This window comes from Monodelphis domestica, chromosome 1 (genome assembly GCF_027887165.1).
Source record: "Monodelphis domestica isolate mMonDom1 chromosome 1, mMonDom1.pri, whole genome shotgun sequence".
Lineage (NCBI taxonomy): Eukaryota > Metazoa > Chordata > Mammalia > Didelphimorphia > Didelphidae > Monodelphis > Monodelphis domestica.
Window position 1 is genome coordinate 146,894,313 of NC_077227.1, and position 19,171 is coordinate 146,913,483.

The following is a 19,171-nucleotide window of genomic DNA, read 5'->3' on the forward strand; positions in this document are numbered from 1 at the left end:
AAATGTTGTGTTATTCCACAATCTCAGAGAAAGCTCAAACAAGGGAAGCTGTAAACTTTTTAGTATTTCAAAGTAGTCTGATTCAGGACAAAGTTTGGCCCCTACCTTTTTCTGAACTGGGTTTGGGACTGAGTAACATAGCTGTCAGTGTGTCCCTAAATTGCTGCAAGACTTAGCCACTATCATCAGTAAGCTGGCTCAGAGTGACAGAACTACAGTTCCCCTTTGGTCTGGGATTCTTGCCAAGGTTATTCCCCTGCAGACTTCAGACTGGCCTAGAGACTATAGCTGAGCCAAGACTGCTCTTGAGGTTGGTCACACAACTGCTGATTGCTGGTTAAACTTGCTCCTTGCTAAGTACTTAGCCTAGGGCCTGAAACCACTCTAGAGGCAAGGTTGACATGGGCTGGGAAAACGACTTTGTCATTTTTTCTTGGATTTTCTAATCAGAATTTGGTCTACTATGTTTCCAAGATCTTTGTGAAGAAGTTATATTGCAGAGCAAAGATCCCTTGTTTTTTGCTGATTCTCTATTACCTTGGTTCTTCCTTTTCTTCCTTTTTCCAATTCTCACAGTCCCAATGCCTTCTGAGTTTTCTAAGTGGCACTATTTTATAACCCATTAACTATTTTCACTATTTTTCAAAGGATGAATTCTATGTTTTTGGCTTGTTTTTAATTTTAGTTTAGGTTATGAGCCCTAAAACATAACATGGGACTCTTAAAAGCCCATTATTAAAGATTGCTTAGTTTCATATAAATAGAAAAAAAAGACTCAATCATAGGGTGGGGTAGGGGGAGGAAGTAGTTCAGTCCTCTGGCCTATGGAGTGAAATAAACAACATAAGTTCTGTAAAAAGAGTATCCAATCATTGCCATTTCTACGTCTTCATAATGGCTATCTAACATGCTTGGCAAGTGGCTCTTTTTCACCTCTATACTACAGAATCCCTCCCTTCCTTCAAGAGACAGGTTATGCACCACCTTCTAACAAACCATTTCATAATACCAGGCCCAACTGCTAATGTCCTCATTCCCAACCTTGCATTTAACTATTCTGTAGCTATGTAGCTATTCTGTATATGGCTACACACACACACACACACACACACACACACACACACACACACACACACACACACACACTCTATGTTTGCAATAGGATGCAAGATGCTTGAGAATAGTGATTGTTTTATTTTTTGCTTTTGAATTCTCAGTCTCCAACACAATGCCTGGCATTTAGTGGGAGTTTAATAAAAGCTTGTTGATTGAAGTAATTCATAAGAATGAAATTTCCCTTTTCACCACGACATACTGCTACTCCACATACCTACCAAAAATGATACAGAAGGCCTATGTGTACTTCCTAAGAAGCTGAGAGGAAAGGGCTGGGGTGAGTTGTGATACTAAATAAAAGTTCCTAGTAATTTACTGCCATTTACTACATTAATAGAGATAGTCACAGAGAACCAACACAAGTAAGATGTCTGATTTGGTACTGTCATAATGGAAAATATGAGATAGGAACAAAGGATTTCCTCTCCCTAACTTCCCTCACTAAACAGTAGATGAACATTTCCTAGGAAGCAGAAGAATATTAAATTCATGAGCTCTGGCCTAGCCTATGCCTGATTCGTGCTGAATATTTTTCAATTTACTAGGCTATATGCAGAACCAGTAAACATACTATTACATACTATATACAAAATCAGTAAACATACTATTAGAGAAAACATGGCATGTTACCTTTTTGGCACTTTCAGGACCTGCTTCATCAAAGCGAAATCTGACAATTCTGAAATCTTTACAATAGATAATTAGCTCTGTAGGATTAAATTTGAGTTTCTGGTTGGGGCCTAGTATCTTCTGTTTCCTTTTGTTGTCATTTACTAAAATGAAAGAAGATTAAACTTAAAATCCAAGTAACATTTGGCATCAAACACAAATTCTGATGAAACTTTTTACTCATCAAAAAGTAAAAATTTTATTGCAAATCTAATCCAAGTAGCTCTAGACTCCTGCATCAATATTCTAATTCCTGAACAAAATCAACTTGTAAAAAAACAATTTACTTAGTATATACATACCTGTTACAATTTGCTCAATACATGTTAAAGGTACATCATGTTCACCAAGGAGAAGGTTTGTATAATGAAATTTCTGAAATTATAAAAAAGAAAATTTCTATTTTAAGAAAGTGGTCTGTTAAAAAAAAATCACACTGATACATAAATTTAAACCCTAAAAGAAGTTTTGTTTTATGTCTCTTTAAAAGGAAGGAAAACAAAAATGTGCATCCAAAGCCAACCAAGTTCAAGAAGCCAATGGGCCCATATCAGATGATAGTCCAGATCTAGGATAAATACTATCCCCATCATGATTTCATGTGGATTAAATCAGGTTTAATGAACATATAGAGTGGAGAGGAGAAGGAAGTCACTATGTCATCGAAGTGTGAATAAGGCTTTGTTACCTTCTTTGAAAGTTTTTATTTTTTCCTCCGTCATTTCAGTTGTATCTAGTTCTCTGTGATTCCCATTTTGGGGTTTTCTTGGCAAAGATACTGGAGTGGTTTGCTATCTCTTTCTCCAGCTTTTTTTTTCTTTTTTTCTCCAGCTGATTTTTACAGATGAGGAGGCAAATGAGATTAAGTGACTTGTCAAGAGTCACACTGCTAGTAAGTGTCAGAGCTGTATTTGAATTTACCTGACTCTAGGTCTGGTGCTCTCTCTAGCACTATCTAGCTCCTGAAAGTCTGGGTAGAGACAATCATGTTTATATGCTAGATTATAAGGATAGCTCTGTATGAAGCTATAGTCATATTTAATGTGTACTTGGGAATTTAACTCACTTTAAACATGAATGTTAACACCTATACTCAGAAGTAGAAGGCATTTAGCTCTATCATCAAAATTATTCCTATTTCAATGAAGGTCTATGGGTTTCCTTTCAATGCCATTTATATTAGCTCATACTGGAAAATTATCTTTTATGAACAAAAAACTTATTAAAGATTTATTTGGTTTTAAAAAATATTTGGTTACCTATATTTTATTCATTTGCTAATAGTATTTTTATTGTTTTAAAATTTATTGTTCATTTATGATGAGGGAATTATTGTCAAAAGGGAAATTTATAAATTTCCCCCCTGGCTTATGGTTATAGATTTAGGCTGATCCATCTATATAACTATAGGTAGGGTTAAGGATGAAGTCAGAGCAGAAGGAATAAGACAATGTATCAGAGGAACAGAAGAGATGGATCATATAGGGATAAAATTCATGGTTTTGCCCTAACACAATACTCAAACCAGGCATTTTTCAAAGTAATGTGGCCATATGAAATGGAAAAGTACCTATTTAAATGCTTACTTTGTGCCAAGCACTGCATTAAAGAAAAATTCAAAAAGGATAAACACAAGAATTCTGGCCTTGAAACAGATTGTTACAACCTACAAATGCTTATCTAGGGCATCTTGAGAGTAAGGAGAAATTCTAAATCAAAAAGAGGAAACTGAATGCCTTTTCAAACCAAAAAAAATCTCAGCAACTAAAAAGTATTTTTATACAAATATAATTTCATATTAAGAAGTTTAGATGGTGACAATATTGATATGAAAAATGAATATGAAGATTTCAAAGAACCACTATTCAAGTAATCAGACTGATAAGGAAGTGCTATACTATTCTCAACAAACCGGTTATTGAAGACATGAAAACAAATCATGTGTGTTTACATACACATCCATACATATGCACACACACATATATAGTGTCACTTAAATCCTATCAATTCTATTAAAATATATGAAATGTAAGCAAAAATAATCATCTCTCTTAGAAGTCTACAGTATATACACATAGGGAATACCTGATACTTCACCAAGTTCTAGGTTTCTTTAGGTAACAGATTCCCTTACTGACCTGAGTCCCCAAGATATAAAGACAGCTGAAACAAGGCATATACTAGTGAAAACATATTCCCTCTTCTCCCTTTTTGGTCTCAAAAATTTGTAACATTTTCACCCTTTCTTCCTCTATTCCTGAGTGATCATATTAATTGCAGCCCCTATGTATGTACCCTTGACTCCATCCTTTTTAGTAAATATATGTAATATTTAATACACATATGCAGATATAAACACACATACATGTATGTACACATGCTATTTCTGCTTCATATTTGATATCTGCACTAAAATATCTCATTGGGAAACAAGTATTTTTTGTTTTTAATAGGACTAGAAAATGAAAATTAAGTTAAACACATAAATTGAGGAAAAATTTTTAGAAAACAAAGTTTCTAGATTTTCCAGTTTATTGAAGTCTAAATTCTGAATTTAATGGCTAAAGCCTTTTCTAAAAACCAACATCATAGAATTATTATCTACTTCTTTTTAGTAAAATCCAAATTTCTCACAATCCTTAATACAAGTAAAATCTAAGGGGTACTAATTCATAGAAGAACACATTCTCTGCATATCTAAATATTTTCCTAAAGCTTAGCTTTGAATTTCATAATTTCATCAACTCTATACTGAATGAATTTGCTAAAGTAACAAATATGTTACATTTTCTTTTGAACTCTGATTTATACAATAATATTTCATTTGGTCAAAAGTCATTAAACAGACAAATGTTTTATAAATAAGAAACAAACCTGAAATGGCATTGGATCATCTGTAATAAAAGAAATTTTGAAATTACTGCATATCAGCTTTCCCCACAGATCATATTGACTTGTGTCTGTTGCAATGCATTTCCTCACAAAATTAACTTCATTTACGACTATTTCGCCTTTAAAAAAAAAAGAAAAAAAGAGACTTAAATATTCTTCTAGTTATACATTTATTACATGCATTTAAATACATTACTGAATAACATTACTAAAGCCTGTTTTTTAATATCTCTGATGTTAACTTAATGATAGTATAGTCTTCTCTGACTGCGTCATAACTTAGGACAGAGAATGAAATGTATGTAAAAATATTACCTCTTTTAGAAGTTTACAGCATATACATCTAGGGAATACCTGATACTTCACAAGTTTGAGATCTCTTTAGGTAATAGATTCCTTTACTGACCCGAGTGCTCAAAATATAATGGTATCTGACAAGAGGAATACACTAGTGAAGATCAGGCCTCTTCCTCCTTTTCATCTCAAAAATTACTAACATTCTCCACTCTCTCCTCCTCTACTCCTGAGTCCAACAATGCTAATTCCAACACCTCTGCATGTACCCTTAACTCCATCCTTTTTGATGTTCTCCTGAAGACTGCCCCCCTCAAAATCCTCACTTCTTCCCCTTCATTTTCAATGTCTCCCTATCTATTAGTTTCTTTCCTACTATCTACAAACATGGTCAAGTATCAAAACAAAAATATCTTCTCTAGAATCTTACATGAATCTTTTTCTTCTATCTCAGCCAAAATCCTAGCAAAAGGTGTATCTCCCTGCCTCTTCTTCCTCTCCTTTTATTCATTCCTTAACTCACTGCAGTCTGGTTTCCAAATTCATTACTCAACTGTTAATGTTCTTGCCAAAGTAACCTCTTATAAATCCAATGGTCTTGTTTTCAATCTTCCATCCTTCTTGAACTCTGCAGCACCTGACAGTTAACTACCCTCTTCTCCTACATATGTCATCCTAAGTTTTCATGACACTGATCTCTTCTGGTTCTCCATCTACCTATCTGACCATTTCTCAACTTCCCTCCCTGACTTAGCCACCATAGTCCCTAATATGTTGCACCCTCAAACCCAATCATCTCAATACAAATTCCTGGCTCTATACCTATCTAGCCCCAATCTCTCTCTTCAGCTCCAGTTTTGCACTGTTAGCTCTTTAGACATTTCAAAATAGATGATCTATTACATATCCAAATAGAACTCATTATCTTCCCCCCTCATTCCCCCCCCCCCCCCCATCCATCACTCTTCAAAAATTCCCTATTTCTGTCAAGGGCATCAAAATATTTTCATTCTTTCAAGTTCCCAAAATCTCAGCAACACCCGACTCCTTCACCTTCTCTCACTTCACATATATAATCAGTTGCCAAATCTTGTCATTTCTACCTCTTCAATATCTTTTCCATCTATTGTCTTCTCTCCATTCCAAAAACACCATCTTAGTTAGGGATATTACCATCTCTCACCTGATCTATTATTACAAAGGCCTCCAAATGGTCGGTTTGTCTCATCCCTACCAAATACAAAACATGTGCCATTCTACTACCAAACTGATTTTCCTTAAGGGCAATATGACCCTGCCTCTCCCCCACTCAATAAAATTTAATGATTCCCTATTGCTTTTGAAATAATACAAACATATCCCTTACTTTTAAGGGTCTTCACAAACTGGCTTCAACTTAACTTTCCAGCATTATTATATATTTCTCCCTTTCTGGCCATTAAATGATGTAAGCATTTAATAAATAATTGTTTGTTGTGATTAATAATGATTCTTAGTAATATTAGTCTGGTGAAGAATTACTCAGGAATTTTATTTCCCCAATTCTATTTTTCAGCTTTATTTTGATTGTATCAATAGAAAAAGGGGCTCAGTTACATACCCACCCACACAAGCTTGAACTTCTTTTACTTAATTTTAATCTATTTCATTTGAAGTTATCTTTGGAAATCAATATTACATACAAATATTATATATACACATAATACTCTTTTTAAGTATTAGTAATTAAGGGGATTTAAAACAAATTATCATAACTTTTGCCAAAATAAATCCACTGATTTATTTTCTTAGTTAAAAATGTATGCACTTTATTACCTAATACAAAGAATATAGAATTTCTCTCTGATCCGAAATTATGATTTAATTTATGATAAGAAGTTAACTTTTGGTCAGCATTCACCAGAAGAAAAAGCATTTTAAAATATTTTAAAATAAAAATCTTAATGTGCTAAAAATAATAATAATTTTCAATAATTTACTTAGATATGGGTCGACTTTTAACTTCCAATATGTTCAGATTTGGGCTCTATTTGACTTTGGACAAATTTTTCTCTCAAAGCCTCAATTTTCTTTTCTGATCTGAAAAATAAGAGCCTAACTAAATATTTATGGCCTATTCCTGATTTTTAAAAATCTATGACTGATACTGACTAGAGTGATTGGTGAGTGACACCCGGTTTAATGATTGAACATTGAAGCAGAGATATATATTAACTCTTTCATTCCATCATAATTATTAAAATAATTAATGGATACAAAGATTAATTTCTTATTTAATATATTTTGAATAAAAGTTAATAGTTGCTTAATTTGAATAACATGATTTACCATTTCAAAATAAATTTTTGGTTGTCTAAAAATCTTATACTCGTGATAAAATCATTAAAGTCACAATATCAAATTTTGTTTAATAAAGTTGGAAGAGATAAGTGAATAAAAGTTGGAGGAGATAAGTGAACAGAATAATAGCAGTATCATAACCCTGACTTTGAAATTTAATACTGAGAAACAACCAATTTTCACTTTGTAAAAGTTAGCATATTTTAGTCAACTTGCAGAACAGGTTTATGTGGGGAAGTTAGCAACTGTCCAATGCTAAGATCAATAATACTGGGAATGAAAAAAGATATCAAACCTCTATCAAAAAAAAAAAAGGTTAGAAATTTTTAAAATGACAAATCTACTTGACCGAAAGGTTACAAATAGTAATTAATGGATTGCTGCCAAACTGGAGGTTGGTTTCTAGAGGAAGGCTACATCTCTGCTCTTTGATCTGTTTATTTTAGGAGGAGTCTCCTAATTCATCTGGGCCAGCAATGCAAGGACAATTCATAGCCCAGTCCTACTCTGATATCTATTTTCAACCTGGACAGTGTCATCAGGCCTTAGGCAACCTGTGGTACATCCCTTGTCCCCCAAACTGACATGGAAACAACCAATGGGTTTAGCCCACTTGAGCTTAAAATGCCTGAGCTCAAGAGATCTTCAGTTTCCCCAGTAGTATAGATGCTGAAGACATGTTTGTTAAATCCAGAGGATGAAAAATTATGTGGGATAGTAATTGCAATCCTAAATAATTTAAATGAGTTATAATGATGAGCCTAGAATGATAAATCTTATAGGATGAACTATATGTAGCTATTGATATAAAATTCTATGCTTAGTTTCAAAATATCAACCATACAAAAACAGGATGGGGAAAGTATAACTAGACAGATGTTCACATGAAAAAAACTGCAAGTTCAAAGTAAATGAGAACTTAACTCTCCTTACTTAAAACCAGATTCAAAATGTTAACAATAAAGAAGATGATCATCTTCTTATAGTCTTCCCTGCTCATACCACATCTGTAACACTTTGTTTTGTGCTAGCTCAGACACATTTTAGGGGCACTAAAACAAGCTAAAAAACAAGAACATGTCTAAAGGAGGATGAGACTAAGTTGTCTTCAAGTAGAGCACTGGCTTGGAGTCAGGAAGATTTAGCTGTATGACCCTGGGCAAGTCATTTAATTAACCCCATTTGCCTCAGTTCTTCTATAAAATGAACAGGAGAAGGATATGACATTCTAATAATCTCTGCCAAGAAAATCCCAAATGGGGTCACAAAGAGTTGGACATGGAGCCAGCCAGGTAGCTCAGTGGACTGAGAGCTAGGCCTAGGGATGGGAGGTCCCGGGTTCAAATCTGACCAAGTCACTTAATACCCATTGCCTAGCTCTGATTACTCTTCTGCCTTGGAACCAATATATGGTATTGATTCCAGAAGGTAAGAATTTTATATATATAAAAAACAACACGTGGAAAAAGGATTAGGTTTGCCTTACTTGGCCCCCCAAAAAACTAAGAGACATGGGTATACTTTAGAGAATGACATTTTTGACTTGATATAAGAAAAACTTACAATTAGAATTGTCATTGGCTGGCTTATAAGGTAGTTCCCTATTTTAAGAGGTCTTTGAGAAAAGTTACAGAGGGGAATTCTGTACAAGTTGAACCATAGCCTCTAAGTCTGAGAATCGAGAATTCTATGAAATTTAGTTGGATAGCTCCAAAAGGTGTACAGTTCTGAGCAACATTAGCAGATTACAGTTTTAATAATTCTCAAGTGTATACTACTACAACCCCTGTACGTTCAAATGGCAGATAATTTTTTATGTTCTATCTATATGCCTAGTTGTAGTTGAACCAGAGAAAAATATAAAGAAAGAACAATGCCATAAGAAAAGGAAGCTTTTTCTCTTTTCCAAATCTGAGAGTATGGTACACTTTGCTGAAATGAAGAATAACATCCTCCTCATTCTGTAATTAAACTGCACAATATGAATAATTGTGAATGCCACTAAGTTTTTTAAAAAATTGAACCTAGGTCTCTGGCAAGGAAAAATATCAACATCACAAAAATCTTAATTCACAAATGGCACTTATTAATTTGTCATTTGCCAATGTTTGACACAGTCAATGTTATTGCAATGTTAGCTAACATCTCTTTCTTAATATAATCAGAAGCTGATCTAAACCCAGAAGTCAACACTTTTACATTGTTTATGTAGTCAAATGATTACGTTAGAAGACTAGAATTGTCAACATCAACTTACAGGAAGTTATAAAAATCTTAAGATTGCTTTTATCTACATAAAAACTACACAGTTTTAGTGTTAACTTAGTCAAGTTAATCCACATTAAATCCATGATTCAAGGAAACAGAAGAAATTACTAAAAACAGGGTAATTTTAGATCCTAATTAGAAAATCTTCTGAACTCATGAAATGACACTAAGTATGGAAATGTATTAAAGCTATCTCAAAGATTTGAAATTGTGTAACAAAGCATTATTAGTTATCCTCCATAAACAAAAGGAATTATAATAATCTCTAGTGAACAGAATACATAAAACTTCTATAGCAGCAGAATCTTTAAACCAAAACATCTGGTTCTCAAAGTTCACTTGTTTCTTGGGACTATTGCTTATTAATAATCTTCTAACTGGTTCTCTTGTTTTTGATCCATCCATTATACAATTACCAAATTTGACATAGGTAGTATAATTATTATCTCCACTGTTATCTTTTATTATTTAATGTGTATTTCCAGCACACTTAGCATAGCGACTGATATAGTAGGTATTAAATAAATGTTTATTGTCTATTGACATTGTATAAGAGGTAAAGCTCATAAAGCAAGGATCAGAACTGAAATTCAAGCCATGAATTCAACTCCTGATGTCAAGTCCAGAATTTTCAATGTACAATGCTACAAAGGGTCACAAACCACGATGGAAGTAAAAGAGGGCTTTCACACTATCAAATAAATGTAAAATGAAAAGACAATGCAATGAAACTCTTCTGAATCAAAGAGGCTTGTTTTTCTTCACATAAAATTTAAAATAGATATTTCTATTGATATTTTTTAAAATCATCAAAATTTCCCCAATTTCCTCCTGCTCCCCTCTCTAAGTCATTCCATTTAACAAATATTTTTCAAAGAAAAAAAAATCAATAGAACTGATTAAGACATTTAAAAACATTTGAAAGTATGTGCATCATACCCTACAAAGATGTGAGGAGGTAAGGGTAGAGGGTAGAAATCTTCTCATATTACTTCTTTGGAATCACTCTAATTTCTTTGTAATTTTGTGACATCCACTTTTGATTATTTTGTGGCTCTATCTATATTACCTGCTTACTTCACTTTGCACCAGTTTATACAAATGTTTCCATATTTCTCTGTATTCTCATGCTCATTTCTTATGGTATAGTAATATTTCATTCATGCAGCACAATTTGTTTAGCCATTCCCCAATCAATGGGCATCCATTTTGTTTCAGTTCTTTACTATGATAAAAAGAATCATTACATTTTTAGTGTACATGGGGACTTTCTTCCTATCCATGACCTCCTTGAAATTTAAACCTAGAAGTAGAATCACCATGTCAAAGGGTAGTGACATTTTAGAGTGTTTTTTTTTTTGGCAACATATTATTTGCTTCTCTCAAAGGCTCCTTTTAAAGGGAACTCAAAAGCCCAGCCAATTCTTTATTTCCCATTAGCTGCATTGCTTGACTTCAACTTCACCATCATCAAGCCTCCATGCAGGGTAAGTAACCTCCCTACTTCAGCTTCCCTTTATTTTCTGTCTTACCCTATTAGATTGCAAGCACCTTGAGGCCAGGTACTTTCTTTTGTCTTATTTGTACCCCTAGCACTTAATGACCACTTAATAAACGTTTATTGTATTATATTTCTCTTATAATTAGTGACTTCGAACATTGTTTTTAAATACTGTTTGCCACAGTATTTCTAATAAATTATCTGTTTTCTCATCCACAACAGCCTAGAAGCAGAACAGAGGGATAGGGGCTAGGTGGTGAATATGAAGGAGAGGGCATTGTTAGAGATGGGCATTATGATAGTAAATAACAGCTCTCAGAAAGGGAGGATCCAAAAAATATAACTAAAAAGCTATTTGGGGGTAGCTATGTAGCTTAGTGGTCAGAGAGCCAGGTCTAGAGATGGGAGGTCCTGGCCCACCCCTGAATGCAGGGGGTGGGGCATTGTAGCCTTTCTCCACCATTGCTGAGTCAAGTTATGAAGAATTTTAAAAGCCAAGTAAAGAAATTTAAATTTGACAATGGGTATGAGAAGGTATGAGAAGATGTGTTAAAAAAGAGTCTCCATTTCCTTCAAGGAAGAGCTCAAGTGCTATTTCCTACATGACGCATTCCCTTTTCTCTCCTGATAACAGTGTACTTTTCCATCCTCATTTTTATGGAGCATGATATGTAGCATTTTTCTTTGCCTCCATCATACTCTTTCTCACATTTTATGTTTTTGCATACAAATATTATACTGAATTATTATTATTTTATTATTTAAATAATATTTATTTATTTAAATATTTAAGTTTATTTATTTAAATAATATTATATAATATTATACTGAATTCAAGATTCTTAGCCTGAGAATGGTGATGCACTCAAAAAACAAAGCCAGGAGGGCAATTCCTTTTGTAGGGCAGTAGGGAAAATAGGAAAATTAGTTCTATTTATACTGATATTGAGATGAGAGTGGAACATCTCAATGCAAATTTACAGTAGCCAAAAGGAGATAACTGGCCTAAAGTTCTATAAAGAGTTTGAAATGAGAAGTGTTTTTAGGAGTCATTAGCAAAAAAGATATGAGTAAAAACCATGGGAATATATGTATTCTATCAAAGAATGTGTATATATATATATGTGTATAGTATAAAAATTAAGATATATAATAATTTCAAATATATTTTGTAAGATGTATTAATCACTAAAAGTAATAAAATGGAGAGAAATAGAGTTAAAGAGTCTTAAGTGTAATTCAGTGACAAAAAAGGAGATCAAAGTTACACCATTATACATCTATAAAAGTAAAATCAACTTTCAATTGACTAGTACATCTTAATATTTTTACATATATAAAGAAATCTTATATACCAAAGTAAAATTCTGGGCAACTAATGTTTCATTTACAATGAAATGGAAAGAATGAATAGTTCACAGCTGGTAGAACTATGAATTGATATAACCATTCTGAAAAGCAATACGGAATCATGGCCAAAGGCCCACGACTATAAAATTATGACTCTTGGACTCAGACCACTTCTGGGTCTGTATCCCAAAGAAGTCAGAGATAGGGGGGAAACTTGTACAAAAATGTTTTTGGCAGTTCTTTTTGAGGTGGCAAAGAACTGGAAATGAGGGGGTGTTCATCAATTAAGGAAATGGCCAAGCAAACTGTGGCATATGATCATAATGGAAAACTATAAGAAATGATGAACAGGATGAGTTAAAAAAAAAAAAAAACCTGGAAAGATATATATGAATTGATGCAAAGTGAAGTGAGCAGAACCAGGAGAACAATGCATGCATAGCAGAAATATCATACTGTGAAGGACTACACTATTATCAGCAAAACAAGATTCCAAGATAACCGCAGGGACTTAAGTTAAAAAAAAAAAAACAAAAACAAAACAAAACAAAAAAACACAACAAATATCCACAGCCAAAGAAGGAACTATTGGAAATTGCCTGCAGATCAAAACACACCTTTATTTTTTACTTTATTTTCTTTATGAATTCTTTAAATTGTGTAATGTATTTTTAGAACATAGGGAATATGAAAATACATGCTACATAAAAGTACTGGTATAATCTATAGCAGAATATTTACGACCTTGGAGAGGAGCAGGAGGGAGAAAGATAATCTGAAATCACAAAATGTCAAAAAAAATTTCTGCATATAATTTAAAAAATAAAATTTAATTTAAAATTGTTATAAGTATAATTACAAAAATAAAATTCACATTCAAGCAATCTTGCTTCTAATCATAATGCAAATGTTATACAACATACATCTAAGATATCAAAGAGTGGGGAAAATTAATCACATAGGAAAAAAACAAAACTTAAAACTCTCAAATTCTTGACACAACTCTGAAAAAGAGGGAATCATATCAGTGGAGAGGCTTTTATTTTCACATACCCTAATAAGTTCTCCCTCAGACTTAGTTTCTATTTATAAACTGCACTCAGTTTGGATAAGGTCTGGTTATCTCTTGATTGGCCTGGTAAGCTAAGGTTTCTATAATGACCAGTATAATTACTTAAATACTCAAATAGATATGCAATCTCAACCTAGAAACTCCCTCCAATAGCAACCTATCCATCATATGTAACTGTTGTTCACTTGATTATTTCAAAACAACTAAATCTAAACATCTGGTGGATCTAATCAAAATTACTTAGCTACATATTCACTATAAAAGCAATGAAAATGGGATTTTCATAGGCAAACCAAAACCATCTTAATTAAAAATCTTCTGGGTATAAGTATATACTTAGAATTACAGTATCTGATATTTATATAGTGCCTTAAACTTTACAAAGAATTATATATACATTATCTCATTTAATCTTCACAAAAGCCCTTTGAGATAGGTACTCAATACTGAGACTGATGTGTTATTTCATACATAAGGATACTACTTCCCCCAAAATCTGACAAAGTAGATGGTAAACCCGTTTCCATACATAAATTTATCACAAGGGGTAGATCTATTGTTTTAGGGGTCTTTCTGACTTTCTTTTCATAAAACTCAAGGATACCAGCAATAGATATGACAAATATTATTAGTCATCCCTTGCTATATCATAGCTCACTTATCACGAGTCACTGTATTGTGGATTTTTAAAATAAAAAAAAATCTATAATAAGAATGTGGAAAAGGTTTATAGGAGAGTGGGAAGGGTTTATAAAGCCTTGAAGATATATGTATAAATATAATAAATATAATGCTGCTACTTTGCAGATTTTCACTATACCAAACAAGGCCTCTAAAATTCTTAAGTATATTTCATTGTCTTCATTTTAAAAAAGGGGACATTTGTTATCTTAGATAATAGTGTATGGAAATATTAAATTACATCTAAATTTATGTTTAACTTAATTTAAAAAATATGGACTTGAAGGTTACTGAATTATTATAGGTCTTAATGTCTTATAATAATTTTGCTTAATGAAGAAAAAAAATGTTTTCCAAAGGTATTGGAATAAAATATGCATAAAAGTGGATCAAGAGATATGTAAAAGCACAAAATTGGTCTAATTGCTCTTTTATGTTAAAAACTAAGTCATGTGCTTGCTTTTAAATATTCTTGCGGTTAAAAGACTGGTGTGTAAATGGTAGCAAAAGAACTAAGAAGAAACTTACTCAAAAATAACATTTTGTATAAATATGCTATTAACTATTTTTAAATGGTTTCTAAAAGATTCCAAAATGAAAAATATTTGCAATAATTTCCATTTAAAAGCAACTTGCCTTAGCCAAGAAACCAGTTATTCCTATAATAATAAACTAGGACTTGAGATAATATACTAGGACTTGAGATAAAGGATTACTTTAATGAAATACATCCAGCTTCAGTCCCACTGCCAAATTTTAATTTTTACAATACAGTTCACAAAGTACCTTCAAGTAAGGAAAACAGTTATAGAAGGCAGGCAAGGAAAACAGGTATAGAAGCCAGGCTTCTGTCTGATGCAAGTTAAAAAGCTTGGAGATGGTAGTGGTAGAAATTAATTTTAAAAATTACGTATGGAAAAAAGTGTTTCCAAAGATTTTTAAAAATTAAAAGCTATCAACCCAAGATATATAAACTATTTAACCTGTTATCTATTTTGGAGTTGATTCAATCATAGTCATTTCCTATTTTAAACCTGATCTTTGGAAATATTTGCCAAAATTGAATATACTAAAATTAGTATCCTGCATCTGAAGCAGGACTCTCTTTATTATATCCCGTGAGTGACTGATTATGCAAACTACTTAGTCTTAGTGTCATAAGAAACTTGCTTGAACTATTCCTACTGAAGCAGCCCTTTCCATTTAAAAAAAATATTCTAATTCAATTCAGCTTAATTCCATAATTAGGTAAGTGATTACTATACATAAGGCTCTCAGTGGTGATACAGTTAGATTAGAAAATCCTTGTCTTCAAAGAGCTTTCATTCTACTGGGAGAACAGTTCTGCTTTGTACCATGTCATATTCAATTCAAAAGTAATTTATTAAGTAATTTGCTAATCCCTGGAGATACAAACAAAATAGCCCCTACCCTCTAAGACCATAGCTTATTTTGGGGACAAAATACACACACAGGTAAGTAAATTAATTTTTTTAATTTCAAGAAAAGAATGTTTTAATAATTGGAGGAATGAAGAAAGACCTGTAAGAAGTCGTGTTTAAGTTGGTGTTTTGAAGGAAACTAGGGATTTCTAAGGAGATGAGAAAGGAGAACACATTTCAGACATGGGAGATCAACTGGGCAAAGGCCCAGAGTAAGGAGTCAGGATAACATGTAAAGAGAATAGCTATAGGTCATCTTGATTAGTTTGGTGGATGTGTGAGGGAAGTAATACTAACTAAAGCAATAAAATTGGTGACACCTATGGTGGAGCTCCTATTGGGGAAAGCTTGATAGCTCAGTGGATACAGTACCAGTCCTGCAGTCAAGAAGGCCTTAGCTATGTGACCTTGGATAACTCATTTAGCCCTAGTTGTCTCAGTTTCTTCATCTGTAAAATGTGCTGGATTTGCACAGAAATTACATAAAATATTGTATTATAACTGTACATTATGTAAAATCTGTATAGGTAACTACTAATGGACTAACAGACTAATAATTTTAGGTTAATTTATTAATGTTCCCATTACTAACAATAGGGAAAGCTTAGAAAGTTTGTTCAAATTCCTAGGAGATGTAGGGACAAACATATAGCATTATTTATAGAAGGGGTCATAAAGAGTTAGACATGACTGAAAAATGATTAAACAATGATGAACTTCTAGAGTAGAGCTATTTATATGCCCATTCTAAATATAATCTGGTGCCTCCACCTTCAGCATAAAATAGGACAACTGAGACAAGTTCTGCAACAGATGTTAAAAGTAGGAAAAGGGTTCTAACATGTTTAATTTATGCCTCTGTGGCAGATATGGGCAAATAAATGACAACCTTCCTGGACCTCAGTTTCCTGAAGAGTAAGGAGGTTGGACCAAATGGCCTCTATGTGGAGTGGAAATTGAAGGGACCTTAGAAATTTCAAAGTTTACCCTCCTTTATCACTTATTAAAAATTATATGACCATGGAAATCAATCATTTAAAATATATTTTTGAGAGAGGTGGGGGGAGGGGCACTGTCAAGTCATGGACCCAAGACAAATGCCCCTCCATAGCCCAATAATTCACAGAAAAATCCCCTTTTTATAGGAGAATCCTGATATAATCAAGTCTCCTAGAAGGGATTATAACAGTTTACAATAATTGGAGACAGTGTTGAATAGCTTTATGATGAACACATTCAAGCTAATTAACATCTTCAAAAAGCAAATCACTATTTTAAAGATATGACCAGGAAGTTGGAGACTGATACACAGAAGAGAGTAGTTCTAGACTGGATTATCTAGGAGGGGCTGATGAGAGTATCCTTCAAGTCACTGGGCTTGACTTTCCATTAGAAGCTTCAATAATCCAAATACAAAGATACAATAGAAGTCTTCTAAAACAAAGGATACTCGAGATTGATTGATACTTAGATTAGGTCTCATTACTTCAGGATCTAAAACCATTAGCCTGGGACTCCAGCCTGGGGATTCCCAGAGTGCTTAAGCTTTTGTAAGAATTGGAGGTGGGAGGGTGGAGGGAGGGGGGGGGGGGGAAGAGAAGCAAGGCACATGCAAGCCAACCTTCAGTTATTAACAACTTTTAATAACTTGAAAATAACACATTAATTTCTCACCTCACACACCCCTAAAGTCATTCTAGAGGTATGATTCTATGGTCATCCAGACTATATTGCTCTCTTTTATGACCAGCCACTGTCCTATGTGCTGGAGATATAAAGAAATGTAATAATATGGTCTCTGCCTTTGAGGAGTTCCCAGTCTAATGGAGGAAATATTTAAAGAACTATATACTATAAGATATATAAAGTATAAAAGGAAGGTACAGCAATGTTAAAGACCACAGATAGTTCAAAAGAGATCAGCACTGAGAAAAGGCAATTAGACTTAGCAATTAAGAATTCATTGGATTTTTCACTTGTTTCAGGGAAACTAAAATGGCAGAGTAAGGAAGTTTGGAGTTTGCCCAAACTCACACTCAAACAACTATCTCACAATCTCCCACCCATCCCTTTTGCCTCCAAACAAATTCCAGAGCAGCTGAACCAACAAAAGACAGGGGGGGGGGGGGGGTGGTCCAGTCCAAGACAATGTAAAAGAATTCATTAGTAAATTGTGGAGAGGACAGTTTCAAATTAATGATAAAATCAGAAGTCAGATTAGAAGGTTTAGAAAAATTGAGTTAAAAGTGCGAGGAAACAGACGTAGAAGAGAGGAAAGATATAATAACTATGATGTATAATATATAATAATGATATAGGATCAAGTGACTGTCTTTAAAAGATGTAGGAAATGTAGGCTTATTGGTAGGAACCAGTAGTTAGGGAGAGACTGAAGATTAGAGAAATAATGGGGATTATAAAGGGTATAATCTGTTAAAGATAGGATAGAAGGGGATCTAGGGTGAATGTATATGGTTTGACTTGGCAGGCAGGAGGACCATCTGTTTGAGATATAAATAAAAGAAAAAAAAAACAGAATAAGACCAATGTTTTAAGTGATATGTCTATCTGTATATAGTCAAATGGGTCTATTTTTCAGTGAAATATGATGAATGTCTTCACCTGAGAAGCTGGGATGAAGAGTAAAAATATTTGGAAATAAATGCTGTTTTGTGTGGGAGAGCAAATCAACTAGGGGTGTATAAAATGACTGTCTTGCTGCAGAGGTTGAGATTCTATAACAAATTTAAAGTGGACAAAGTTAGCATGATTTCATGACTTTTCTCCAGCTTCACTCCATAGCATATGAATAGAAGTGAAAGTAAAGAACAATGAGACCAATCCAAGGTTGGAGAATGACAAAGCATGAGTGGAAATGAGACAAAGAGTCATGGAATTCAAGCAAAGAGACTAGTAAAGAGTAAAACTGATTTACAAAGAGGTCAGGATGGGGGGAGGGAACCAGTCAGTGTAGCAGTGATCAACTGGGAAAGAACTGAGGGACACAAGGCTTAGAAGACACAGTGTGGAAAAGACATGGAGAGAGAGAGGACCAAAAGAACAAAGAACAAGAGTGCTGTAAGGCAGAGGGAAAGATGGAATGCTAAATGGCTATGATTAGGTAAAGAAATTTCAGAGTTCATGTTAAGTACAACACTTGTGTAATATCAAGAGTATCATCATTTCTGTGTCTAGTAATGTCTAGTGAAATAGTAGGCCATGGTAATTATTGATGTACTGAGAAAATGAGAATTTAGGGTATTTGAGGGAATATACCAAAAGTCTCCTAATATGAGGTGGAGTATAAAGTCTGAGACCTTTACATTGAGGAACACAGAATAGCTACTTAAGGAAAAAAGATTGTTAAATATCTTGTTGTACTTCAGGTTTGTTTAACTTAGGTAGCTTTGGTAATTAAGTTTAGCACAGCATTTATTGTTCTTCATAAACCTATATTGGCTCACAGAGATCATGCTTTCCTTTTCTAAGTTTTCTTAAGACACCTTTTATTAGTATTTTCTGAAATTCTGTCAGGAATCAAAGTCA

At 33.5% G+C, this 19,171-nt stretch overlaps 1 protein-coding gene across 2 annotated transcripts in view; it reads right to left on the reverse strand.

Moving 5' to 3' along the window:
• The window catches only part of MTMR10 (myotubularin related protein 10), a 77,312-nt gene that overhangs the window by 47,495 nt on the left and 10,646 nt on the right, over positions 1 to 19,171 (reverse strand). The window contains exons 3-5 of one of the 2 annotated variants that reach the window (XM_007479490.3): positions 4,660 to 4,796; positions 2,088 to 2,160; positions 1,747 to 1,889 (exon numbers count right to left, since the gene is read on the reverse strand). In XM_007479490.3, the coding sequence (XP_007479552.1) occupies positions 1,747 to 1,889; positions 2,088 to 2,160; positions 4,660 to 4,796 (353 nt within the window). The remainder of the gene's footprint in view (positions 1 to 1,746; positions 1,890 to 2,087; positions 2,161 to 4,659; positions 4,797 to 19,171) is intronic. The other variant, XM_056807845.1, reaches the window with a different exon arrangement.